The sequence below is a fragment of the Schistocerca piceifrons genome, chromosome 2 (genome assembly GCF_021461385.2).
Source record: "Schistocerca piceifrons isolate TAMUIC-IGC-003096 chromosome 2, iqSchPice1.1, whole genome shotgun sequence".
Lineage (NCBI taxonomy): Eukaryota > Metazoa > Arthropoda > Insecta > Orthoptera > Acrididae > Schistocerca > Schistocerca piceifrons.
The window spans coordinates 908,929,290-908,957,283 of record NC_060139.1 but is presented as its reverse complement, the minus strand read 5'-3'; the positions used below and the strand labels follow the sequence as shown (position 1 = coordinate 908,957,283).

At 40.7% G+C, this 27,994-nt stretch overlaps 2 protein-coding genes across 3 annotated transcripts in view; one reads left to right on the top strand and one right to left on the bottom strand.

Annotated features, from left to right (window-relative positions):
• LOC124777557 (elongator complex protein 3) overlaps positions 1-4,884 on the top strand; it is a 76,549-nt gene extending 71,665 nt beyond the window's left edge. For both annotated transcript variants that reach the window (XM_047253012.1, XM_047253013.1), the window contains exon 10: positions 4,720-4,884. In XM_047253012.1, coding sequence (XP_047108968.1) covers positions 4,720-4,796 — 77 coding nt within the window. In that variant the 3' untranslated portion in view covers positions 4,797-4,884. The remainder of the gene's footprint in view (positions 1-4,719) is intronic.
• A 3,976-nt stretch (positions 4,885-8,860) lies between these two features.
• Positions 8,861-27,994, bottom strand: part of LOC124775055 (solute carrier family 17 member 9) — a 104,867-nt gene continuing 85,733 nt past the window's right edge. Inside the window, exon 8 of the mRNA XM_047249845.1 lies at positions 8,861-11,462. Coding sequence (XP_047105801.1) covers positions 11,323-11,462 — 140 coding nt within the window. The 3' untranslated portion in view covers positions 8,861-11,322. The remainder of the gene's footprint in view (positions 11,463-27,994) is intronic.

Here is a 27,994-nt window from a genome sequence, read left to right as displayed (position 1 = left end):
AATTTATGTACCACTTTCGTAGTTGGCTCCACCACTATGGTTATGCACATAGTGCTCAGAGCCATTTGAGCCACTATGGTTATGAACTGCAGAGATTATCTGGCAGGGACATCCCACGGTGGACGGTTGCTGTGCCCCCACAGAGAAACACTCTGCTCTTGTGGACCAACACCTTCAGCCTGTTACCCGTAACTTACCCTCCTACATAAAAGACACCAACCATTACCTCCAGCGACTCTCCACAGTTCGTAGTCATTTACCACCCAGCACTCAACTCGTCAGTGTCATTACCATTTTGCCCTGCACTAACATCCCCAATGCTCATGGCATTGCTGCTATTGAACTCTACCTTCCCCACACCCGACTAATTGCACCCGATTGCTATGACCTACTGCATCCTTTCCCATAATTACACCTCCTTTGAAGGCATCACCTACAAATATATTGTACAGCCATGAGCACAGGCTTGGCACCATCCTATGTCAATCAGTTCATGGACCTTCTAGTGGAACCTGTACTGGCCACCCAGAATCGCAAACCCCTCACTTGGTTCAGATTCAGTGATGACATCTTCATGATCGACCTGAGGGTGCGGGCACCCTATCCACATTTATCCAGAACCTCAACACCTTTTGCCTCATTTGCTTCATCAGGTCCTCTCATCAATCACTTATCAATCTCCACACATCCTCAGTCAAGTCATATAGAGCACTCCTCTTGTGACCATGCAGGACTGGAGCAACTGAATCGATTTCTCCACGAGGGTTTCAGCTATTTCTCATCCTGCCCTGAAATAAGAAACATCCTCCCCACCCCTCCCACAGTGGTATTCCACTGTTCACCTAACATACACAATATCCTAATCCATAACTAGTTCATCACTGTTCCCTACCTCCTCGCCTAATGGCTCATATCAAAGTGGTAACCCACGTGCAAGACCTGTCCCATATGTCCTCGCACTACACCTGCACCAGTCATGTCACTGAATGCAGAGCCACATGCGAAAGCAGCCGTGTGATCTTCAAACTCAGTTGCAACCACTGTGCTGTATTCTACATGGGCATGACATCTAACAAGCTTTCCATCCATGTAAATGGGCACCGCCAAACTGTCAACAGCTGGACCACCCAGTTGCTGAACATGCCACCCAACATGATATGCTTAATTTTAATGACTGTTCCACAGCCTGTTCCATCTGGATTCTTCACACAGACACCAACTTTCCTGAATTGTGCATGCGGAAACTCTCCCTACGACATAATCTCCATTCCAGTAACCCCCTTTCACTAGTCCCTCTCCTCCATCTGCCTATCCCCTTCGCTAATCCCACTTCAGTCTGCACATACTTTCCACCCTGCCAGTGCATCTGCAAACTCTTTCCTCCTCTCTATTTCTCTCCTCACCCCTTCACCTCTCCACCCACACCCCTGTACAGCCCCTGCAGTTGCACCTAGTAGCCCTATTCTGTCCCCACTGCATCTCTGCATTCTCCCATGCACTAGTATCTTCCTCCCTCCCAACACTATCTCTCTCCCTCCCTGCTACAAGCCATCTCCTTCCTCCCACCACCATTCCTGGCAAAATGCTGCTCACGTCAGATGCAGCCACAGTTGGGCCTTAGTGGCCAGAGACAATAGCCATGTGCATGTGAGTTGTTGTGTGAATGTGTGAGTTCTGCTTCTGAGGAAGAACTTTGTCAAAAAGCTTAAATATTGTAGTATTCCTTGTCTTACTGCCTATCAGTGACTCAACATGTTGCTATTCTTGCAATCCTCACAAACTCCACCCAAACAGGCCTTGGAAGGCCCAATGATATAGACCAGCCGCCATGCCAACAGTGCTCAGCAGACCAGATGGTCACCCATCCAAGTGCTAACCCAGCCCGACAGCACTTAACTTCGGTTATATGACAGGAACTGTTGCTACCACTGTGGCAAGGCCATTTGCTAAAATCCTTATACTATAGAGTATATTATCATATAATTTCATGTAGTTTTAATGATGAAAGATGAAAAATGGCAACTGATTTTCAAAGTGCTACCAAGCATCTTTTATTCCACCACAGTGTTAAAAAGGGCAAAACTTCCAAACTTTTAAGTGCCATAAAATGGAAACAGAGAGAGTAAAATATCAAAATTTGGTATGGTTACTTATCTCACAAGGGAGAACAATACGCTGTTTCACCCAAATCTGTACTGCCTTGGAATGACCCAGGAGGAGTTGCTGCTGCCATTCATCAGTTTTTTTATCATTTCAAAGAGGCCTTCAAGAACTTCATCAGAATTGGAGCATGTTGGTGCTCCATAAACTTGAATGTTTTCTGTGGAATCTTTTGTTAACTTTTACAAGAAATGTTGCTATTCTCCCTGAGAGTCTTTCAGTATATGTACTACTGTTTTGATTTTTCTGGGTTACAATAGAACCTCTTTCCCACATGCATTTGATAATTGAGTTATATCTCATTTCATCTTGGAAGAGAAGTTAAACATTTCCACTAGCTTATATTTATTTCCTAGATAACTGCAAGTTATTGCCCATAAATACAAAATTATAGAAGCAGCTGGCTTTATAGAGCCCTTACTGGAGTCTATATAGGTAAACTTGGTGAGCTAGGTGTGCATGCACTAATAGTTGTGCATGCCCATCGCTTGCAGCCATTACCTGAGTTCCTTCAGTTCACAACTCCCAATATTCGTTCAGTGTGTTTGTAATGATGCCGTAGCTCTACTGATATTCTTACCCATAATACACCAGCCATCCAGGGTCTGAAGAATTTGGCAAGACAAGCGAACAATGCAAAACATAGGCAAAACTTCACTGATAGCAGTCTCAGCCGAGGACTAGAGCTTCTGAGTTTCAGAGCCTGGGATTAACATAACCAGGGTCTAATCACATGCCGGCAGTGATATCATATTAACATTGTCCTTCTGTATGTGATGTCCAGCAGGTAGCAGACTTTGACGCATCACACTGTCAGTAGGGTGATCTGATGCCATGTCTATTCATATTTGTTCCCCAGAGGTGGCCCATCAATATATTAAACTTATTATTATTGATAGCTCTATGGTGTAGACATTTGGATCCAACCTGTTTGGTTTTCTTAATTTTCACACTGATGTAACTAATGGCTTGTCTCGTAGATCTTAGTAAAGTCATCTTTTGCAGACTTGTAAAGAGTTTGTAAATGTAAATACACTATCTGATCAAAAGTATCCGGACACCTGGCTGAAAATGACTTACAAGTTTGCGCCCTCCATCAATAATGCTGGAATTCAGTATGATGTTGGCCCACCCTTAGCCTTGATGACGCATCCACGCTCACAGGCATACGTTCAGTCAGGTGCTGGAAGGTTTCTTGGGGAATGGCAGCCCATTCTTCACAAAGTGCTGCACTGAGGAGAGAGGTATCCATGTCGGTTGGTGAGGCCTGACACGAAGTTGGCGTTCCAAAACATCCCAGAGATGTTCTATAGATTCAGGTCAGGACTCTGTGCAGGCCAGTCCATTACAGGGATGTTATTGTTGTGTAAGCACTCCGCCATTGGCCGTGCTTATAACAGGTGCTTGATCGTGTTGAAAGATGCAGTCGCCATCCCCGAATTGCTCTTCAACAGTGGAAAGCAAGAAGGTGTTTAAAACATCAATGTAGGCCTGTGCTGTGATAGTGCCACACAAAACAACAAGGTGTGCAAGCCCCCTCCATGAAAAACACAACACCATAACGCCACTGCTGCCGAATTTTACTGTTGGCACTACACACGCTGGCAGATGATGTTCACTGGGCATTCACCACGGCCACACCCTGCCATCAGATTACATTGCGTACGTGATTCACCACTCCACACAACATTTTTCCACTGTTCAGTCATCCAATGTTTAGCACCTTACACCAAGCGAGGTGTCGTCTGGCGTTTGCCAGCGTGATGTGTGGCTGATGAGCAGCGACTCGACTATGGAATCTAAGTTTTCTCACCACCCGCCTGTCATACATAGTACTTGCAGTGGATCCTGATGCAGTTTGGAATTTCTGTGTGATGGTCTGGATAGATGTCTGCCTATTACACATTACAACCCTCTTTAACTCTCAGCGGTTTCTGTCAGTCAACAGACGAGGTCGACCTGTACGCTTTTGTGCTGTACGTGTCCCTTCAAGTTTCCACTTCACTATCACATCAGAAACGGTGGACCTAGGGATGTTTAGGAGTGTGGAAATATCACGTCCAGGCATATGACACAAGTGACACCCAATCACTTGACCACGTTCGAAGTCCATGAGTTGTGCAGAGCGCCTCATTCTGCTCTCTCGTGATGTCTAATGGATACTGAGGTTGCTGATATGGAGTACCTGGCAGCAGGTCGCAGCGCACTGTAGCTGATATCTGATATGAAAAACGTATGTTTTTGGGGGTGTCCGGATACTTTTGATCTCTTAGTGTATTTATGGTTTGGTGCATTCTGCCTTCTAGAATTGTCGTAGCTGTGTAAGCCCCCCCCCCCTCCCCCTCCATCTCTTCTATAGTCGATAGTTACAACATTCATGCCTTCCAGGAGGATTATCTGTTCTGTAGTTAATAAAAGTGGTGGACATGTCTCTTAAAAGAAAATGTTGGGACTAATGGAGCTGATTTTATTTTCCTTCTTTTTCTTTTCTTCGTTTTCATTTTCAGTGGTAATTGTGTGTGGCAGAGTATTCATGAAATATCTTTCCTCCTTTTTCAGGTGTTGGCACCAGGAATTACTACAGGAAAATTGGATATGAACTTGATGGGCCATACATGTCAAAGTTATTACTGTGAATTAAATGTCAGACAAGAGTGAATACTGTGATCAGATTACAATGATCTTTATTAATGTAAAGTATTTAAAATAAAAGAGTTTAAAATAGTTGAATGTTTAAATCTTGTTTTGTAAACTAGTTCATGTTTTTTATGTCAACTATGTGCTTTGTGCCGATTTTATAATATTCCTTACTTACTTACTTACTTACTTAATCACTACCTTCACAATGAATGGTCTGTCCCTTCTTACGATCTGAAAACATTGTGGAGGCAGAAGATATAAGCCCAGTGGCTAATGGCTCACCAATTATTGAACTGTGCATTGTTATTAACAAAAGAGTAAACAAAACAACTGTACAGATATATGTAACTGAAAACTATTATGTACTAACGAAAAGAGATTGAGTGCTTAAAAAGCGAAAAGCAAAACACTACTCAGTAATAATAAAATTCAGTAGAGAATAAGGCCGTATTTTTTGGATAGGCAATACCTCTACTGCCCATATGTGCCATGCTGAAGTGAACATACGGCAGGACCTTTCAGCAGTTGTATCATTTGGTTGGGACTGCCTTCCCGCCTCACCCCTCCCACAGTGCTCGCATGGCACGTGGTGCGAGAAACTGTGCCACAACCACAACGCCGCATGACCTGGTGCAGGCGCATGTCGCATCACAGTAGCATCAAGTCGCAATTTGTGTGGTCCCATTTGAACCAGTGAAGTTCTTCACAAAAATTTCGACTGAACTAATTCCTGGTTTTAGCCAGCTGTCAGTACCTGTAATGATTTCACCATCAGTGCTTTCTATTAGCACTTGGAGCTCTGGTACTTTACCAACAAAGCTATGGCAATTTACAACTGTTACACCAATGGTTCCTGGATCTATATCCTTCCTGTGTTCGACCTGCACCCTTTGGGCCTGAAGCTCTTTTTGCGTTTCCCAGAGACCCTCTAACCTAAAAAACTGTCCAGTCTGTGGTGTCACCGCCAGACACCACACTTGCTAGGTGGTAGCCTTTAAATCGGCCGCGGTCCTTTAGTATATGTCGGACCCGCGTGTCGCCACTATCGGTGATTGCAGACCGAGCGCCGCCACACGGCAGGTCTAGAGAAACTTCCTAGCACTCGCCCCAGTTGTACAACCGACTTTGCTAGCGTGCTAGCGATGGTTCACTGACAAAATACACTCTCATTTGCCGAGACGATAGTTAGCATAGCCTTCAGCTACGTCATTTGCTACGACCTAGCAAGGCGCCATGTTCAGTTACTATTGATATTGTGAATAATGTACAGTCAAGAGCGACGCTCATCATTAATGGATTTAAGTTAAGTATTCCACCAGCTACGTCCATTTTTCTAAATTCTAATTTCCTTGTCCTGTTCCAGACCTCACGCTAGCCTGTGTGAGCTAAAATGCGTGCCTTTCGGCTTCCTCTAATAACATTGTGTTGGCTCTCCTGCCAACCCACAACACAGTCCATGCCACAAAACCCTGACTACCCATGTAGCTGCCTCCCTGCTTTTAGTACAGCCCTATGATTCAGACCTCCCACTCAGCTCTGTACCAGAAGTCTGCAATTGGTCCTGCAAATGGATAGCTCATCCAGGATACAGGCAAGGCTTATTTTCTATCTCGTAGGAAGTTTCCTCTTTAGTGGAAATTGCAGTAGCATCCACATAAATCAATGCTCTGGTTTCATAGGTAATTGTCAAATTAGTATCAATGTTTTATGACAGAGGAGTTGGAATGCTTCCTTTTGTTAGTCTACCTTTTCGTGCTCTCCATCTATCATTTTGTCTTATAAAGTAAAGAAAAATCATTCTGTCCTTTTAATGACATCTGATGAACTGCATTACCTTATCAACCCTTACAGTCACGTATACATTCCTTAACAACTTTGTGATTTACAGTGTTATAAGCTGGTGTATGACCCTTCCTGTTGGATTTATTTTTGAAGCCATCCTTAGTATGTTAAGTTAAATTGAGAATATACTGACAGCATCACTTCCCTGATCTAACACTGATTATTTACTAAATTGAGACTGAATTAAAATGTGGATGGAAAAATTTGGACAAATTGTATTGACCTAAAAAGATAAATGAACTTTTCCTTTGGGAAAAAAAACAGTTTTTTGCTTCAAGGCCAAGAAATTCTGTTTGCTCTGGTAAGCAAATTATTCTTAGTAGTCAACTTCATTAAACTGGCTACTGTGAATTCCATTTTACTGATAATTAGTTACAAATAAAAATATTGAAGGTGTAACTTTCCACCTAGGGAAAGTACATTAACACATTTCTATTTAAGCTGAAAGTGGGCAATATTAACATCATAAGTAAGGAAGCTCCCTTGATTTTATATTGTAATAAACTGTTTAATAATAATACTTTTCATGTACATTCAGACAATGACAATAAAAAAGGCATGACAGGATGGCAAATACTGCTAAAAGAACAAACAGCATATTTCTAATTTACCTTAATAACATACAGAAAAGTTAGAATGTGTCCAAGATGCAACAGAATAAAAGCAAATGTGGATGACATTGAAACAGAGAAGAAATTGTCATGCGATAGGTTTACCTTGTCTTCTTAAAAGCATTCATTTTGTCAAAAAAATGTGCCAGTCTAGTATCATATCACTGAATCAATCAACTTTTCTTGCAGAATGATGAATAATATTTATCATTAAACTGCTTTACAAAGAAACATAACAAAATGTGTGCAACACAGTACAAAATTTTTAACCAAGAGTATATTTCATGTCAACAAACACATCTTTTAAAAGACAAGCTGGAAACAAAAATTGAATCTCAAATACACTTTGGGAAAAAAATCAATCTAGATGTCGATCAAGTGACTGGTTAACAGATTACACTGAGTAGAACATATATTTCAACTCAATTACTCTGGTAATCTTTATCATAGTGAATTAAATAATAAACAAATAAAACTATGTTCGCTACAGCCAGCAAGCCATTGGCAAACTACAGAATTCATTTTTGGTAGGTATAAAATCGTGGAGGGAAAAATAGAACAGTGCAAGGCAGAAATAGCAAAGCAATGACAGTGAGCTATGAAGGAGAGCAAGAGTGGTGGTGATGGGGGAGACAGATTAAGAGAGATGTAGAATATGGCAGAGAACAGTCTTCAAGTGGTCATTATTATATGCGTCAGGTGAAATAAAGAGAAAACAGAACCCAAAGATATCAATAAATCATTCTTATTCTTATTATTAAATGTGTTTCAATGGCCTGGCATAAGTCTTTCAAAACAACAGAACTCATGAAACTGATTATGAGACAGAGAAGCAGACAACTGTATTTTCTACGCAATCTACATTAATGGCACTAAACATTCTTCTCCCAATTGCTTTGGTTAATAGGGCCCTCAATGATGGACATCTTTAGCTGAAGCAGCACACGTCATTTGTTATAGAGCGTTAATAAGGCGTTTCAGTGGAATCTGTTTACCACATAACATTTCAAGAGTTAGATTAAAAGAGACTTTTATTTTCTGACAAAGCCTTAAATATTTTATATTTTTAACATAATAATTACTAACTAATAACATTTTATAAGTGAACAATAAGCATGACCCACATTCTTCACATGGTAAACAAACTGACCAACAACAATCATTATGAAAATGAATCAGATAAAGTTTTTTTGTTCACATTATAACTATTATAGACAATTTCAGTTCATCCTCAAGATGAACAATAATACTTACATAAAATAAAATAAAATCACGTTTTAACAGGTATTATTTTTGTTATATGTAATTCATTTGGAATGTTACATTTTATCACAGACACGTAAGCTCTGTTGTGGAAATATCACAGCATTCATGCTTTCCTTCTGCATATCATGCGGTTATTGAAGAGTATATCTTCTGATGTTCCATATTGGTAAGAATATTAAAAAATGTAAAATACTCTCATGTAGGAACAAATAATAATTTGAATACAACAAAAAGGTGCTATAAAAGTTACTCCTTTAACCGTATAAGTTGAATTCAATCATGGAGTGCTCCCCCCCCCCCCCCCCCCCCCCAAAAAAAAAAAAAAAAAAAAAACCCACCACCATATCTCTAACAATAAAAATCATAGCGTGTAGAGAACAAAACTACAGATTAGATTATAATTTTTTGTGAATGGAAGTTGCTGAGAGAAACATGCGTAAATGGAAAGTGATTTTTTAAATATATTTGAGAAACAGAAATTGACAGCTAATACATTTAAATAAGGGTACTATAACTGAAGGGGAAAAAATGACTCTACCGTTAGAGAGGTAATTGATGCAATGCTCACAGTAGATATAACACAAATACATACATATAATGATGACCACATTGTTTTGAATTTAATACTGAATTGTCAAAGAAATGACAACAGTCTTGACCAAGGGCAGCCAAAGTGCTATGATGAGCATGGGTGTCCATGAGGGCCCAAACTGTTTGCCCATGAGTGCTGTCAGCCAGCAGTTCCTCCTCCACCTCTCTGCTAACATCCCTCGTTTGTTATTGGTGCTCACGTTGCAAGGTGAGCCTGTTAATTTGGTGTTATTAGTGTTATCAGTATCGAAGTTTCTTTGGTGTTCGTGGTAGGACAAAATTAATGAGAATAAAATGACTGATGAGAGATTAAGACCCTCAAAATGAAAATCAATTGAATCCTTATACTTCAACCCACATGATAAATTTGTAATCACTTTGGGTATTGTGGAAAGGAAGGCCAACCTTCTTGACCCAAAACAGGAAAGAGAGAAAGTTCATATGGATATATGTCATTTCTTGAAAATGTTACCATTATTTATAAAGCATTACATAATTTTACCCTCGATTTTACTTCTCCCTTTTAACGTGTTTACATGAAGAGAACCGTATCACCCAACATGATGGTGTATTGAGAGTGAGCTATCACATATCTCTTAAAATAACCAAAACAGCATGTCGCTTCAGCAATGGAGAACTTGTTGAACAGTGTTTTGTTACTGCCACAACAATCTTGTGTCCAGAGTCTCTTCCAGTTTTCGGAAGAGTTCCCCTTTCATGGAGAACAGTGTGCAGATGCATAAAAGAAATACCAAATTAAGTGGAAATGTGACAAAGATAAGACTACAGATCCCCCCCTCCCTCTCTCTCTGGTTTTGTATGAAATCACAGATGTAACACATGACACTCAGCTTGCAGTACTTGTACGAGGTGTTGACACTGAGTTCAACTTGATGAGGGAACTCCTTGATTTAGTGCCAATGCATGATACAACCATGGGTGATGACATACTTTTTTACTTAGGAAACCTTGATGACAAATATGACTCCTGTAGAGGAAATCTTTGTTGATTGCAACAGGTGGAGCTCCTGCAACGAGTGGTCAAAAGTCTGGTGTAGTTGCTTTAATAACAAACTGGTGAAAGAAGTTGGTATCCAGCAGAAAATACCAGCAATACAAAGCATCCCAACTCACGCTGATTTGCTGGCAAAATGTGCCGAAATAAGTCATGTCATGGACATTGTTGTACAAACAGTTAATAAATTGAAATAGCATGGTTTAGGGCATCAGCAGTTTTAAATCCTTCCTGGCAGAGCTGGGGTCTGATTATGGCGATGTGCCAATTTTTGTAAAGTAGGCTAGTTGTGTCGATGTTGTTTTTGAACTTTTCTTTCTTTTTTCCCCTCCCAACTAGCATGAAAACATCCAAAGTCTTAAGAGACAAAAATGCCTGCACACTTGCATAAATTCATTTGCTTTTCTCTGTGACAGAATTGTTACAAAGTAACTATTATTACTTTTTCATTCCATGGCACTTTTCTATAAGAGAAGATTGGTTTTTAAGGCAACACTTCTGAAAGTACTATGTACATGTTATATTGGCTTGTAAGTATCCATTACATTGTCATACTGTGATAATTATGACAATGCAAAGGATACTAATGTCAATACAAACTCGAGCTGTCAATTGTGTATTATTGGCAGTCCTGTTCACGAGTAAGAGATCGCTGCACATGCATCATGCCCACAAGACAAAAGGTGATACAAAAGCCCGCAGGCAGCTCACGTCCTCAGCTCTGGTGTAGACAGTAGGCCCATTTGAAATTTTTGTCTGTCAGCAACTGAAGTTTGAGAGATTGAGTACCATGATTACTTTCTGGCAGTCTGAAGCCAAGCACACAATCATAAATCTACATACAGTACTTGGGAGCACCAGAAAATGTAGACAAGTAGGCATTGACTTCCTTAGGTCCTTCTCTCATCTGTTGACACCCAAACTTTAAGAGTTCAGTCTCTGAGCCTACCTAACAATTATAGTACCATTTAAGTCTTAGTGAATACTGGTAGTCTGATTTGCTTGTCCAATTAACTTTCCATTTATAATCTGCATGCCAGTCATACACTTCCTGAAGTGGAGAAGTCTGTGAAACCCATTCAACTGACATAAAATTTGAATGAATGGCACTGAGACTGGACCATGAATTCTATTTCTTCTGGTTTGTATTAGTGTTACAATATTGAATACTTTGTTCATTAAAAGCTTCTGGCAACATCACACAATGGAATCTCCACTTCCAAATATTACGTACATAACACAACCAATTAAATTTATTGCAGCAGTTGTCTGGAACACCGCTTCCCAACTCTTTGTTGTCTCCAGCACATACCCAGCTAGGTATACTCCTAAGAAACCTAAACAGGGACAAAAATGATCTATAATATTATAACTGTTGTACTTCTGTCAGTTAAACATAGTGTAAAGCTAACAAAACAACCAAAAGTGAGGAAAGGCAGCCCTTACCCATAGCTGATTAATATTATGCATAGAAACATGCAACAGCACAGAGAGATCACCGGCTTTCAACCTACCGCTCTCTTTCTGGTTTAAGTATACACTATCAAATACACAGTCACACAAAGTATGGATATCTGCTTGTGTTGTATTACGTATGTAAACAAGAAAAAAAAATAAAAAATAAAAAAAATGGTGGCTTGGAGGCTGGTAACATATCTGTTCTGTTACATGTTTCTGTGTGTGCCAAACATCAAGCAAGCATGTAAGCAATTATCATTTTTATTTTCTTTATTGTCTTCTTTATGAAATTTCTGTTATTGTGATAATGAAACAAAAATACTTGTAACTATGTTTTACTTAAAAAGTGTAAATATAATGAATGGCTTCTTTTGAAGTTTCATTCTTTCCTTTACTTTAGTGCACAAAGATGTAATTAGTTTTGAAAGATAGTGACCATCATATTTTTATATGTGCTTGTAGACATTTCATCTGTGTGTGAGTTATTTCCTGTCCTCGTTCTTCAAATTTTGTTTTCTCCTGATGGAAGTATTTTAGAAAATCCAAAAGTTACAGATTCAATTGTATTTTTAATTTCTTTCTATGTCTCTTCTGCACCAGTTTTTGACATCTTGTACATAAATTCTCTTCTTCTATCACAAACCCAACACATCCCTCATATGTTGCTTTATGAGGTCCTGATTAATGTTGTGCTGTTTGTGCCTAATGCTAGCTTCTCTACAGACATTTACATTTGATCCATCATTTACATCTCTCAAACTATAGTTATTTAACTGTTTTAACTAGTGCATGTAATTCAATTTTGTGATTGCATGAAGCAGTAGCATGGAGCAGTAAGAGGTGCCCATTATGTGAGACGCATACTTACATACACACATATACAGGGTGTTACAAAAAGGTACGGCCAAACTTTCAGGAAACATTCCTCACACACAAAGAAAGAAAATATGTAATGTGGACATGTGTCCGGAAACGCTTACTTTCCATGTTAGAGCTCATTTTATTACTTCTCTTCAAATCACATTAATCATGGAATGGAAACACACAGCAACAGAACGTACCAGTGTGACTTCAAACACTTCATCAGCTCACATATGTTGATTGTGAAAATTTACAATTTGATCACATTGGAATGAAGCCTCATCCGTAAAGAGAACATTTGCACTGAAATGAGGATTGACACATTGTTGGATGAACCATTCGCAGAAGTGTACCCGTGGAGGCCAATCAGCTGCTGATAGTGCCTGCACACACTGTATATGGTACGGAAACAACTGGTTCTCCCGTAGCACTCTCCATACAGTGACGTGGTCAATGTTACCTTGTACAGCAGCAATTTCTCTGACGCTGACATTAGGGTTATCGTCAACTGCATGAAGAATTGCTTCGTCCATTGCAGGTGCCCTCGTCGTTCTAGGTCTTCCCCAGTTGCGAGTCATAGGCTGGAATGTTCCATGCTCCCTAAGACGCCGATCAATTGCTTCGAACGTCTTCCTGTCGGGACACCTTCGTTCTGGAAATCTGTATCGATACAAACGTACTACGCCACGGCTATTGCCCCTTGCTAATCCATACATCAAATGGGCATCTGCCAGCTCCGCATTTGTAAACATTGCACTGACTGCAAAACCACATTCGTGATGAACACTAACCTGTTGATGCTACGTACTGATGTGCTTGATGCTAGTACTGTAGAGAAATGAGTCGCATGTCAACACAAGCACCGAAGTCAACATTACCTTCCTCAATTGGGCCAACTGGCGGTGAATCAAGGAAGTACAGTACATACTGATTAAACTAAAATGAGCTCTAACATGGAAATTAAGCGTTTCCGGACACATGTCCACATAACATCTTTTCTTTATTTGTGTGTGAGGAATGTTTCCTGAAAGTTTGGCCGTACCTTTTTGTAACACCCTGTATACATACATTGTGACTATAGTTATTTAATACTGTGAACAATTTGAGGACAAGATGTTCATCTTATAGCTGGTGAAGGTTACTTGTGGCTGGATTAAACATAGAGTGAATTTTAAATGTACACGAAGACATAAGCAAGTGTACAAGATTCAGACACATATGATGATCTGAATTGCTACACCATGTGCATGCATCTGGGAAGAGAGAAGACAGATGAAAACATCAATATGCACGGTTACCATGCAAGAATACTTTTCAGCACCCAGGAATTCAATGCAAACATCTTGGCACAAAGATGTTCACAATTTCAGATCTCACCCTGAGTAAGTAGTGATCTATAGGTTATACAAGGAAAAGGGAACTTCACAGTTGTGACTACAACATTGATTGTGTGTATATACAACTCTGGAAAAAATGTTGCCTCAGGCTTTTCATTTCTTGCTCTAATAAGATTTTATCCTCTAGTACTGTGGTGATGTCAAGGAATCTGCAGTAAACAAATTAATTTCAAAGTATTCTGTACAGCTGTGGAATGTCAACAGCATCTGTTCACTCAGACATGCATGTAAGTACTATGCAAGATCATTTAAATTGCTAACCCAAGAAGTTCTTATACGGTATGTCTCATAGACTCTGTTAGCTTTTTTATTTCTTTGTTTAATAATAAGCAGAACTTCTTGGACAACTTTCCTAATAACAAGTGTGGACCTCTTCAAGTATTCCTTTATCAAGTACAACATATAAGTTTTCTCTATATTGCTATTAGAATATTACATCATCATCTCACAATACTGGAATTTTTTTTTTTTTTTGCCGCTACTCATTGCTCTGCATGGAAATAGAAAGTGCTGGAGTATTTAGGATAAACCAGCTACTTTAGATCCTTAGACATGCAGGTTTCTTAGCAAAATCTTATCCTTTGTTGCTGCTACAAGATAGCTTTCTGCCTAATTCTTAGGGAGAAACTTTCAGTATTTTCATGTTTAAATATATTTAGCTATTATTGGCTTTGGTCATGGAGGAAAGAGCATGTGTGTTGGGATGTGAAGGTGGTGGGAGGGGGCAAAAGACAACTTGGGTCTTAATAACCACTTCAGCTGTAATCAGTCTTTTATTATTCGATCAGGATCAGTTTTGTGGCACTAAAAGCCACATCTTCATTTTTTAGTGCCAAAAAACCAGTATCAATCCAATAATAAAGGATTAAATACAGTTGAAGTGGTTATTAACACCCAAGATGACTACTCATAGCTGTGGTTGTCCTAACTACAGAGTTGTCTGCGGGAAACAAAAGGCTTAACTGCAGTAAGCAGGTTCAAATGGATCTATGTTGCAGTAGTTATGTAGAGATTAAGAGGTTTACGCATGGTAAATTAGTGTGGGTAGCTGCATCAAATCAAGCTTAAGACTGAAGAAGAAAACAACAACAGTTCACATTAGGACATTCATAACTCCTTATTTCATTTTAGTGACAGAACGCCATGGATGGTATGTGTTGAAAACACTGCGTATAAAGCTGAGGGACCTTTTCCTCTATTTTAAGAACTTTTCTTTAAGGGAGTTTGTAAGCATGTGGAGCAGTTGAACTAATTCATTAGACATCAAAGTGGAATGCTGCAAAATTCTCGGAACACAGTGCTTAAATACATTTAGACCCACATAATCTACAGTTAGAAGACTGTAGACATAGAATAAATCAGTAAAAACTAACATCACAATATAAATAGATTTTGACAATAGAAATCCTTGTATTCTTTCCTACAGTGAGGTATAACTAGATGGATAAATCTCAAGTACAGAATAAATTAAACTATAATTCATATTAAATAGGAAATAGTTCCGAAATGTTCTGCAAAATTAAGTTTATTTGGTGACCAAATAAATATAATTTTCTAGAACGTTAAGGGAGTGTTTCCTATTTAATAATGTCATCACGTTTTGCCAAGCACTTACAAATAAGAGATAATAAAATTAACTACTTTTCAGAACTTGAGTTTGTTTCAGGTGGTAAATATGCCAAAATTGGTAGAAGGAAATGTATCTTTAAAATGGCTAGACACAAAAAAAAGCCTACTTCTGGGCTGAGGGAGAGGTAGTATGACATGCTCAGATGGCAACCAAAATCTAAAATTATAACTGATATCAAGTAAAGTTTACAATTTGAAGATTAAAAGGAGAGAAACTTGAATAAAAAAACACACATGAGTAAGACATTAATAATCAGTACAAGCAACATGCAACAGAATAGGAAAAATGATGTTAGTGACCTGACTGGAGTAGGTGTTGGTATCAGGATGTATGGGACAGGTCTTACATCTAGGTCTATTACAGGGGTATGAGCCATGAGGTAAGGGATTGGGAGCAGAGGTTGTGTGAGGATGGACGAGTATATAGTGTAGGTTCAGTGGACGGCGGGATACCACTGTAGGAGGGGTAGGAAGGATAGTGGGTTGGACATTTCTTATTTCAGGGCACGACGAGAGGCAATCAAAACCCTGGTGGAGAATGTAATTCAGTTGCTACAGTCCTGGGTGGTACTGAGTTATTAGGGGAACGCTCCCCTCTGGCCAGACAATGGGACTTTGGGAGGTGGTTGGAGACTGGAAAGATAAGGCATGGGAAATTTGTTTTTGTACAAGGTTGGGAGGATAATTACGGTCAGTGAAGGCTTCAGTGAGACCCTCGGTATATTCTGAGATGGACTGCTCGTCACTGCAGATGTGATGACCATGGGTGGCTAGGCTGAATGGAAGGGTCTTCTTGGTATGGAATGGGTGGCAGCTGTCAAAGTGGAGTACTGCTGGTGGTTAGTAGGTTTTATATGGACGAAGGTACTGATGTAGCCATCTTTGAGGTGGAGGTCAACATCTAGGAAGGTGTCTTGCTGGGCTGAGTAGGACCAAGTGAAGCAAATGGGGAAGAAGTTGTTGAGGTTCTGGAGGAATGTGGATAGGGTGTCCTCACCTTCGATCCAGATAGCAAAGATGTCATCAATGAGTCTCAACCAGGTGAGGGGTTTAGGATTCTGGGTTTTTAGGAGAGATTCCTCTAGATAGCCCATGAATTGGTTGGCATACGATGGTGCCATGTGGGTGCCTATAGCCGTACCCCGGATTTGTTTGTAGGTAACACCTTCAAAGGCAAAGTAATAGTGGGTGAGGATATCATTGGTCATGATGACTAGGAAGGAGGTTGTTGATTTGGAATCCATAGGGCACTGGGAAAGGTAGTGTTCAATAACAGTAAGGCCATGGACATTAGGAATGTTAGTGTACAGGGAGGCGGCATCAACAGTGACGAGCAGAGTGCCATGTGGTAAAGGGACAGGAACTGTGGAGAATCGGTGGAGGAAATGGTTGGTATCTTTTATATAGGAGGGTAGGTTCCGGGTAATAGGTTGAAGGTGTTGGTCCATGAGAGCAGAGATTCTCTCAGTGGGGGTACAGTAACTGGCCACAAATTCATTCACAAATTGTGTTCCGTAAATCCAGTAATGAAGGCGAGTCTCTATGGAACTATGATGTATTAGTCTCGTAACATACATCACCAAAATCAATCCAGTACATGAGACATGTCAAACATTGTAGTAAAACTTCACTACAAACAGATAACCAATGCCAATAACCACTTCATCCTACAGTTTTGACATAGAAAAAAATCTAATACTAAGTGAAATCTAGTTCACATAATCAGTTTATCCTTCATGAGTTCCTCTACCAAATAGTAACATTTCTCGCACAAAAGCTTCTGCAGCTTTATTTTTTAGATGATCTGGTTTCATATTACATATGATTTTGCCAATTAATTTATCATATATTTTCTTCACAATATACAATGGAGTGCATATAATTTCAGCTGGTGTAAGGGAATTATAAAATTCTCTGGTTTTGTCACATTGGGAGCATGGCTAAAATGATTCTCCTCAAATAATTTTTGTCTGCTGTCTAAGAAAACTATATTTTTGTAAATTTATAGGGAAGAAACAGAATTTGTAGTTTTTGAAATAATGGATGAAAGGTTCTTTTTGCTGTGCAGTACACATGTATTCAACAATTTTCTACTGCAGCTCACTTGAACTGTCCCAGAAAACCATACAGGGTGTGTAAATAAAGTTCAAGACTGATTTTTTCCTGAATAGTGCTACACGCACAGACAGGTCTCACCACCTGCGTCACGTGGGGGTGGGGATGTGCTGGCTAAGTGAGCTAAGTATCGGCATTTGCCAGCGAAATGCTGGAGTGAAAACATCGCAGGTGGAGGGAGTGACTGTTTCAAATTGTCACTGAGAAACTGTAGCATAAAAAATGCAGTGCCTCTTGGAGCAGTGGTATCTGATCAAATATTGTGTAAAACTGAACAAGACCAGTATGGAAATGTTCGAAATGATTCAAGAGGCCTATAAACAATACGCCATATCATGTACCATGGTTTTCATGTGGCACAAGAGGTTCAAAGATGGCCGCGAATATTTGGAGGAAGACCTTCAACGAGCAGAACTTAAGAAAATCTGGCCAAAGTGTGTCAAGTTTTAAACAGTGACCAACGTCTCTGCATCAGAATGATTGCAGATGAAGTGGGTTTGAATCACCAAACTGTGTTTCATGGAAGATCTAATGATGAGAAAAGTGTGCGTGAAACTTGTCCCTAAAGTGCTCTCCAATGAAAAGAAGGAGCAGCACCTGGCTGTTTTGCGGGAAATGTTTGAATGTTTACAAACCTAACCTGGTGATGAGACCTGGGTCTTCAAACATGATCCAGAGCTGAAGAGGCAAAGCTCGGAGTGGCACACCTCCACATCATCAAAGCCAAAGAAAGCCTGCATGAGCAAGTCACATGTGAAAAGCATGCACATTGCTTTCTTTGACATAAAAGGAATGATCCACAAAGAGTTTGTGCCTGCTGGGCACACTGTCAATGGTCAGTATTATACTGGAGTGGTCCGCTGTTTGAGGGATCGAGTCTGCTCGGAGAAGAAAGACGACTGGATTCTCCACCATGGCAATGTGACTGTTCACACCTGCCCCACCATCACTGAAGTTTCAACCCAGTTCAACATGGCAATGCTGCTGCAGCCTCCCTATAGCCCTGACCTCACCCCAGTGACTTCTTTTTGCTCCCCTGGATGAAGAGAGACCTGAAAGGGAAGTGGTATGTCAGTGTCACAGTGGTCCAAAAGGCTTTGACAAGGGGTTTGAACAGCATTCTGTTCCAGGGAGTTCCAGGGAACTTACCAGCACTGGAAATCTCATTGGCAGTGGTGTGTGGCTTCTCAAGGCACCTATTTTGAAGAATTTTAGTCTGATATATGAAAGTGTTCAATGAATTTTGTGTTTTGAGAGCAGCCTTTAAACTTTATTTACACACCTGTACCACACCTAATGACAGTTTCAAAATAAGTAAGATACACTATTTTTTTATGTATTTTTGTCAGTAGCATTTGCCAGTATTTGCGTTGCAGATGCAAAACTATTTTATTTATTTGATAAGAAGTTAACATGTGTATTCCATCCTAAGTTCTTTTACACTTTTAACACAAGAAATTTAACTGTATCAAGTTCTTCTGTAAGTTGATTATTATACTATACTTTAAGCTCTTCACATTTTGAATGTTTGGTTTTGAAGTGTGCCATACAGGATTTTGCAATGTTCATGTTCAACCCATTTAACTGGAATTAGTGTTCTATAGGGTACTGAGTGTGCTCACAACACAGTCAGGATTTTTTTCTGCACTATCAGCTTCTATTAAAATAGAATGATCATCTGCAAATGGAACTGATACGAAATTTATATTTATGGGTGAAATATTTACATTGAATAGGAAAAGCATTGGCCTTAGAATGGAGCCTTGAGTCTCTCCTTGTGATACTGAACTCCATTTAGAATAATAACTCACTGCACTTGGAATGACAGTTGCTCTTGGTTTTTTTGTTCTGCAGGAATGATGTAAAACACTGCTGAACACTGCCCTTAATCTTCTATATTTATCTAATTTGTAGATCAGCGAGTCATGGTTTACTGAATCAAAGGCTTTTAGAAGATCACAGAAGACACCTGCAACTTTACACCTCTGATCTAATGCTTTGCTTATCTTTTCAATAAAGTTGTTCACAGTATCCAGAGTGTTTTTCCCCTGCTGGAGTCCAGATTGATTACTTAGAATATCATCATTTTTCACAATAAAATTTTGAATTTGCATTGTAGGTACTTTCTCCATTCTGGCAGGACTGTTAGGATAGAAATAGGATGACATTTTCCCTCAACCCTTTCGTGAATAGAGATCTAAATTCTGCATACCTCAACATATCAGGAACACATCCCTGTTCAAAAGATGACCTGATTATTTGAGTTAATGGAGGTGCGACTATGTGATATAATGTTTTAATCATTTTATTGGCTATCCCATCCTGCCCAATCAATATGTCAGAGGCATACTTGGAACTACCTTTACATCCATACCCCAAACAGATGATATTTCTGAACACCCCATTTGGTGTCTACTAATACCAATGCCTACATTTTGAATTTTCTAGTGCACCTGCCTTTTTGCAAAGATACTTGGATCATCTCTAATAACCTAGATGTTGATGGGACATTAAACCCTAATCTTCCTTCCTTTCTTTTCGGGAACAACTGATCTGAGATATTTTGTCATGTCACCACTTCCTCAACAATATAATCATCATGGGGTCTGAGATCTGTGAGCATCTTGGAGACTTGCACTCACTTTTTTCTGCCTAACGAAGTGCTGGCCTAAAGTGTAATTTTTTTCAATATTCGGTCAAGTACCTGGGATTCATTACAAACAAAAATGTGATAACTCTGACCAAACACCATGTACAAATCACTAACGGTACATCCCCATCCCAGAACATAACAATAACTACAATTTATCATGAGCAAGGTGGACTAATATGGAAAATTAGCACGGATTGCACAACCCTTCAGTGTCCTCCAAAACAAGGGGGTCCAAGCCTGTCCGTCAATCACATGTGACAATATGTTTTTTCGCTCTTCAATGGACCACCACAAAGGACACCTCGTTTGGTGCCGTGTTGACACATGAAACCCTCAATTCTTGCTGCAGATGCTTTCCAGCATGGTACCTGTATCATCCTTTAACACCAGGAAGCAGAGGGGCCAGAACAGCTGATAGCTTTCATTTGCAAAACAATAAATAAGGCCCAACAAAAATTTGCTAAAATTTAAAATTAGGCTCTCACAATTATGTTCTCAGTATACAAATTTCACACATATCTCTATTATGTTAAACTCCATTGAATGACCAATCACAAATCTTTGCTCACTTTATTAGGCTCTTGCTTATTGTTGCTCAGTGAAACTGTACATTCCTTACAGTGTTGGGCCTTCTTTTTATCTACACATTAGTATTCCATCACATACAAAATAAGCAGCCAGCATGTGAATGCAGACTTTTTTCCCAACTCCTGGCTGGTGTCAATGCAGAATTTGACCAACAGGAGTTTGTGTGCTTCCATATCATTCAGAGGGTCTATTCACTTTAAATGACTTTCTAGTCATGGCATCAATCATTGCACCAGAACCACATACGGATGCTGCTTCACATGATCATTTGAGTGTCATAAAGATGAAGACCTTAGCCTGCCACTGTGCTGACTGGCCAGCTATTGACAAATACATCAAGGCACTTGCCTGCTCACATCCTGACAGCACTCTCCTGCATGCATCACCTCCAACGCATTTTGCATCCTGGTACCAGCCTGCTGCTCCTTGTGACCAGTTTCAAGTAGACTTTGCAGGCCCTTTTCTCAACTCAATGTGGCTAACTGTCAAGGACCCTTTCACGGAGTTCCCACATGTCACCAGCTTGTATTCCACGATGACATAGGTGATGATTAAAGCACTCATGCAGGTGTTCACAATCAAAGGCCTCCCATGGGCTCTGGTAACTGCTAACAGCCTCAAGCTCACCTCCAAACCCTTTGTGGAGTTTTTCACTCGAGATGGCATACAGCATATCTTCACTGCTCCTTAGAGGCAAGTTTACAGCTGACATCCAGGATGTCTCCCCACTACCACCATAAGTGTCCAGAGGCATTACAACTTAGATGCTGAAAGACTCCACTGGTGGTACCATCAAAACCAGTTGCGGAGCCAACTCTTATCCATGCCGACCATCCCTTATGACTAATAGTCAAGACTACGTATGTGGCAGCCACTGCCTCATCCTTCCTCCCCTGCTGCCATCATAGCAGCAGCAGTAGCTACAGCATCATCATCAGCAGCTGCTGCTGCTTTGGAGGGGCAACTGCTCCCACCAAAATCACTCTACAGTGGCCAAAAAGTGGTTTCCCACTTCTCCTCTAACTCAGATGGTCCTGATATCTCCCAACTGCACCCCCACAGATCCCAGTGTCAAATGTGAACTGACGCAGTGCAATCACACATACACATCTCATTCTGCTCTCCTCACCCAACTGCCCATACAGGACATAGAGACGTAAACCCCAGGAGTTGACACCCCTTTATCCTCACTGGGGTCAGCAGAAGCTGAGTCAGTTTTAAACTTTTATGTCATCCCAGAAGACAGACGCAGTGCAATCACACAGACCCATCTAACTCTGCTCGCTTCACTCAACTGCCCATACAGGACACTGAGATGTAAAGCCCCAGGAGGTGACACCCCTTCATCCTCACTGGAGTCAGCACAAGCTGAGTCAATTTTAACCCTATGTGCCATCCCAGAAGAGGGATGTTGTAGCCAGCTACTTTGATAGTAAGACTATTTACTTGCTACCATAACTGAAGGTGTCACATATGTGTAGTAGACAGTTACCACACCATAACAGTTTGGACACAAGCTCTTCCACCGTGGCATATAACATCATGTAGTGTGTTGTGGTGTGATGATGTGACCTTCAGAATGCGATAAAGTTACACTGTAGTCACTTTTTTAAGTGTGACGAATAGTTTTTCAACCAGCACTGCTTTGAAGACACTTGAATTTTTGTGGTAACTGCTACCTTAATTGTTTATTTGACAGTCACAAAGCAGTTTTGATCATTAATATTCTGCATTTTCCTGGACTTTCCCACATTGCTTATAAGAAAAAAACATCTGTACAGTCTGATGGCCAACTTAGCAGTAACTTATTTGACCTCAACTTGGTTATTCTTTCCTCCCTATGAGCTATAATTATGTTACACAAATATTTCTTGCCAAGGCCATTAAGTGAAGTCCACAGCGTGTATGGAATCTTCTTACATTTTTATTTGTCTACAACACTAATATTTTTGACCTGTAGCAGATTTTTCAGAAACAAATATTCGAGCTCTCCTATTCTTGATGTACACGAGATACCTTAATCAGGTCATAACTAGGTGGTATGTTGATAAACATTATGTTCATATATGCACATAATTTCAGTTCGACAGATGCCTTTTCCATCACTTTTGTAGCCATCATTTGAACTACCAATTAGAACTAAAACATTACAATTATTTAATGGTTTCAGTTTGTTTGTCTTCTGGTTTCCTTATGACATTGGGTTGACGTTGCTACATATAATAATAATAATTTTATAATAATGATAATACCATGGGAAAAGTGAAAATCAACTTATAGACCTCAATGCTGTGTCAACTGACTGAACATCTTCTGCAGTGACATGTACAAATTGAGCACATATCCATTTTATTGCCATGGCTATTTGGAATCAGAGCCCACAGAAAAGCCATTTCAGTACGGAAAATGTTGTAGTAACGTTAAAAATATATAGTTTCAATGCTTTCAACATTGCTCTTGGATCATATAGTGATACTGTTATCACTAATGAAATTTTGAAGACAGGGAACAATTTTTGGAAAATCTTTTTTTCCCTTCATCTTCTGTATGCAATGTTTTCAGTCACTCTGATGAAAAGCCAATGTATGTGGAAAGAACAAATACAGTAGTCATGGATGATGTGATGCTACTCACCACATGGAGGAGGCACTGAGTGGCATACAGGCAAAACACACACACACACACACACACACACACACACACACACACACACACACACACACACACACACGGCTGTTGCCATCTCCAGGTGCTAACGCCTGACTGAAGCGATCATCAATCTCAGATGGGATGAGTAGTAAAGGTACATGAGAAACAAGGGGGAGGTAAAGGGATGAATAGCATGCACTGTTGTACTCCATCCCAAATTTTCCATTGTTTAATCAATGGATTGCTACAATCATAATGTGTATATATAAGCTACCATAATTTTCACTATTTTAACTACAATTTTGGTAAAATAATATTACAGAGATAATGAAATACACTCTGTTCTCTCCAATAATGAATTCTGTGATCCTTATTTAAACTATCAAAAACAGAAATGAAGAGCTGAAACAAAATAAATATTTGGGTAACCATTTCATGGCCATGAACACTACAAACATGAAACTCTATTAAGTCTCACAAGAGAGAAATGTTGAGAAGTAAAGTCAGGAGATTTGTATGTATAACAACTACTTAAAGTATGTAATGCTATTGCCATATTACCTCTGAAGGCGGTTGCTGAGTGATGTGCACTGAACATTTCAGTTAAGAATGAATCAAATTAGCATACAAACAATTATGAAAAGATAACAATGTTATGAAAAGGGTAGTTACTACTCACTATATCTTCATCAGAATAGACAACACACACATGCAAAGCATGCAGCACACATGCACCCACATTTCTTAGTCTCTGTCCTTACCAAGCTATCCCCTTCCCTGTTTCCATTCCACCACTAAACAACCCACTGATTACTTCTCTTTTTTCTGCTGCCCGCAACCCTCCCCCCCCCCCCCCCCTCTCTCCCCTGCCCTCTGTCTAACCTCCCGGCTTCACCTAGCTGCTCTATCCTCTCCCCACCTCATCCCTGTATGCTCCCAAAAGCAGCATTTTACTGTCCCCTACCCCTACCCTGCCCCAGCCTTCTCCTTACCCCACTACCCAGTTGCTTCTCCCATCAATGTGCTGCTGCTCGTAATCTGGCCCTTGCAGCCAGAGACTGTGGTTTTGTGTGTGTGTGTGTGCGTGTGTGTGTGTGTGTGTGTGTGTGTGTGTCTGAGTTGTGTTCACACATGCATGTGTGTGTTGTCTATTCTGATGAAGGCCCATTTGACTGAGAGCTTTGTTTGACAATCTTTTTGTTGTGCCTATCTGCAACTCAGCACCTGTGCCATATGATTAGTAGCAATTATCCTTTTCGTAATATTGTTATTATTCCATCCTGGATTTTCCATTGTTAGATTTTGTCTGATGGCTTTTCTTCCATCCTGTAACCCAGTGCTGTTTTCCTTTGTTGCTATTTTCTAATGCATTACTGTACTCAACGTCTGTCCTCCTTTCTCTTCTTCCCTGTGTTTCATTTGTTGCCTTCCAAATTGCAGTACACATTCTACATACAAGCCATCTTGGCTGCACACAACAAATGGCTGCAGGACCCCGCGAATTGTTGCTGACCTCCAAATTGATCACTCTATCTTTGTCACTCCCGCAGATTTTCGCATGCCATTTTCTGTACCTTCCTGTGCCACATGAACTTGTATCCCACCCTACCAACCCCTCCCCACCCCCAACTTCTCTCCTCTACATTCCAGCTGGCACATTCTAACTTCACGAAATCTAGTCACATCTGCCACCCCCTTCTTCACACTTATGCACCCATGGAACTGCAACCCACATTACTATCTTTTTATTTATTTTTTCTATGGTCTCACTGTGTTTTCACGCCAATTTCAGTTGGTTTTCACCTTTCACTATCAGCCTACTCACTCAGATTTCACCTTGTGTCCCCTTACTTTATCTTTTTCATGGTTTTTCCCCCATGCGTTTGGGTGCATTTTTGTGAATTTTGTCGGATGTACTGTTACGCATTTTTATTCTCCACCATGGATCCTTGCTCCTTACGTATGTGTCAATACAGAAAAGTTTCCTTATACCTAGTCCGAACCCAGTCCTACATTCTGTTCCTGCGTTGCTGCTTGGCTCAAGGATTCCCTCCAAATGGCGTTACTACCAAATCACCCATCTACAGCTACCACTTCCACAATGACCTCTTTCTGTTCAAATTCCATCAATCCATAACCCTCACCAGCAGAGTTCTGCAAAACCATATCAATCAGGCCCAAATCTCCTCTCCATCTGTAAAATTCTCCTGCTACGTAATCTGAAATTCCTGGATCCCATATCGCTCACTGAAACTCTTGCCCTCCAGGACCTAGGGCAACATGCACAATGCCACCTCAAAAAAATCTCCACCCTGTTCATTTCCCATTCCCACCTTGGACTACCACTATCCACCACATCAACAACAACCTCCAAACCTCCCCCGCATCCCCTCACAGCTGACAAACCCTGGATAACAGACCTACTACATTTACCCCACCTTCAAAAACTACTTCCCACCAACCAAACAGACCCAAAACACAGTTATGAACCTTTTGTCCAAAATCCTTAGCCTCACAAAAATATCACCCCTTTCCAAAGGCCTCACCTTTTGCCCCACTCTCTAAGTCAACATTGCAGGACTTGTTAAAGACCTTCTCTCCTTCTACCAGTCTCTACAGTGGAAACGCTTTTTGGCATCAACTTTACCAATCAGACTCAACTAGTGACCACTGTTGAACCCTGCCTGACTCAGTTCACTCTTCCAACCAATCACAATCCACCCCCATTGCCCCCAAATCACCCCATTAACTTTCTACAATTTAACCTCAGACATTTCGTACTATCATTCCCCAAATTCCTCAACATGCAAATTAACCTTACATCTGCAAAAAGAACTGCAATCCACCACTTAAAAATTGATCCTGACCTTATAATCCTACCTGCTGAAAAAGGCTCCACCACTGTTGTTTTTAACCACAAGGATTACCTGGCAGAAGGACTCCGCCAGCTGTCAGATTCATCCACCTACAAACCCTGCCACAGTGACCCTAGTCCAGAAATCCAGCAGTATCTCTGTCTTTCCTCAAATCCTTAGTCCCATTCCAGAATCTCTCCCCAGAGTCAGTCTCTCTCCTGACCCCTACCACTTCCAACACTCCTACCTTCTACATACTTCTTAAAGTCCATAAACCCAACCACCTAGGATACCCCATTGTGGCTGGTTACTGTGCTCCCACTGAGAGAACCTCTTCTCTCATAGATCAACACTTTCAGCCTGTTACCCACAACCTGACTCTCCACAGTTCCTGTACCTTCACTGCATGGTGCCCTGCTCCTCACTATTGATGCAACCTCCCTTTACACTAACATCCCTAATGCTCATGGTCTTGCTGCTATTGAACACTACCTTTCCGAACACCCGATGGATTCCAAACCTACAACTTTATTCCTAGTTGCCATGACCAACTATATCGTCACCCACAATTACTTCTACTTTGAAGCCATCACCTATAAATAAATCTGAGGTAGGGCTATGGGCATCCCCAAAGCACCATCCCATGCTAACCTACCAAGGGGCATCAAGCGGAATCCTTTCTAACCACCCAGAACCCCAAACCCCTCACCTGGTTCAGATTCACTGATGACATCTTCATGATCTGGATCTAGGGTGAGGGCACTCTATCCACATTCCTCCAGAACCTCAACACCTTCTTCCTCATTTGCTTCGCCTGGTCCTCTACAATCCAACAAGTCAGCTTCCTCAATGTTGATCTCCACTTCAAAGATGGCTACATCAGTATCTCCGTCCATATCGAACCAACCAACCACCAGCAATACCTCCAATTCACCAGCTACCACCCATTCCATACCAACAAGTCCCACCCATATAGCCAAGCCAACTGCAGCGATCACATCTATAGTGATGAGCGACCCCTTTCGAAATACATCAAGGGTCTTACTGATGCCTTCACAGACTGTAATTACCCTCCCAACCTTTTACAAAAACAGAAAACAGATCTCCCATGCCCAATCTCTCCAGTCACCCATGACTTCCCAAACACCCTGTGCCCCCCCTCCCCACACCCCTCCTCCCATCCGGCCACAGAGGAGCTTTCCCCCGTGACTCAGTACCATCCAGGACTGGAGCAACTGAATCACATTCTCTGCAAAGCTTTCGACTACCTCTAGTCTTGGCCTGAAATGACAAATGTGCTACGCATTATCCTTCTCACCCCTCCCACAGCAGAATTCCACCACCCACCAAACCTACACAATGTCCTTGTGCACTGGCTGGGCTGCATGTGAAATCAGTCGTGTGCTCTACAAGCTAAGCTGCAACCATGTTTCTGCATTCTATGTGGGCATGACAACCAACAAGCTGACTGCCCACATGAATGGCCACGGACAAACTGTGGCCAAGAAACAACTGGACCACCCTGTTGCTGAACACCCTGCCCAACACAACATTCTTCATTTCAATGACTGCTTCGCAGTCTGTGCCATTTGGATTCGACCCACTAACACCAGCTTTTCTAGACTGCGCAGATGGGAACTCCCCTTATAATCCCATAACCCTCC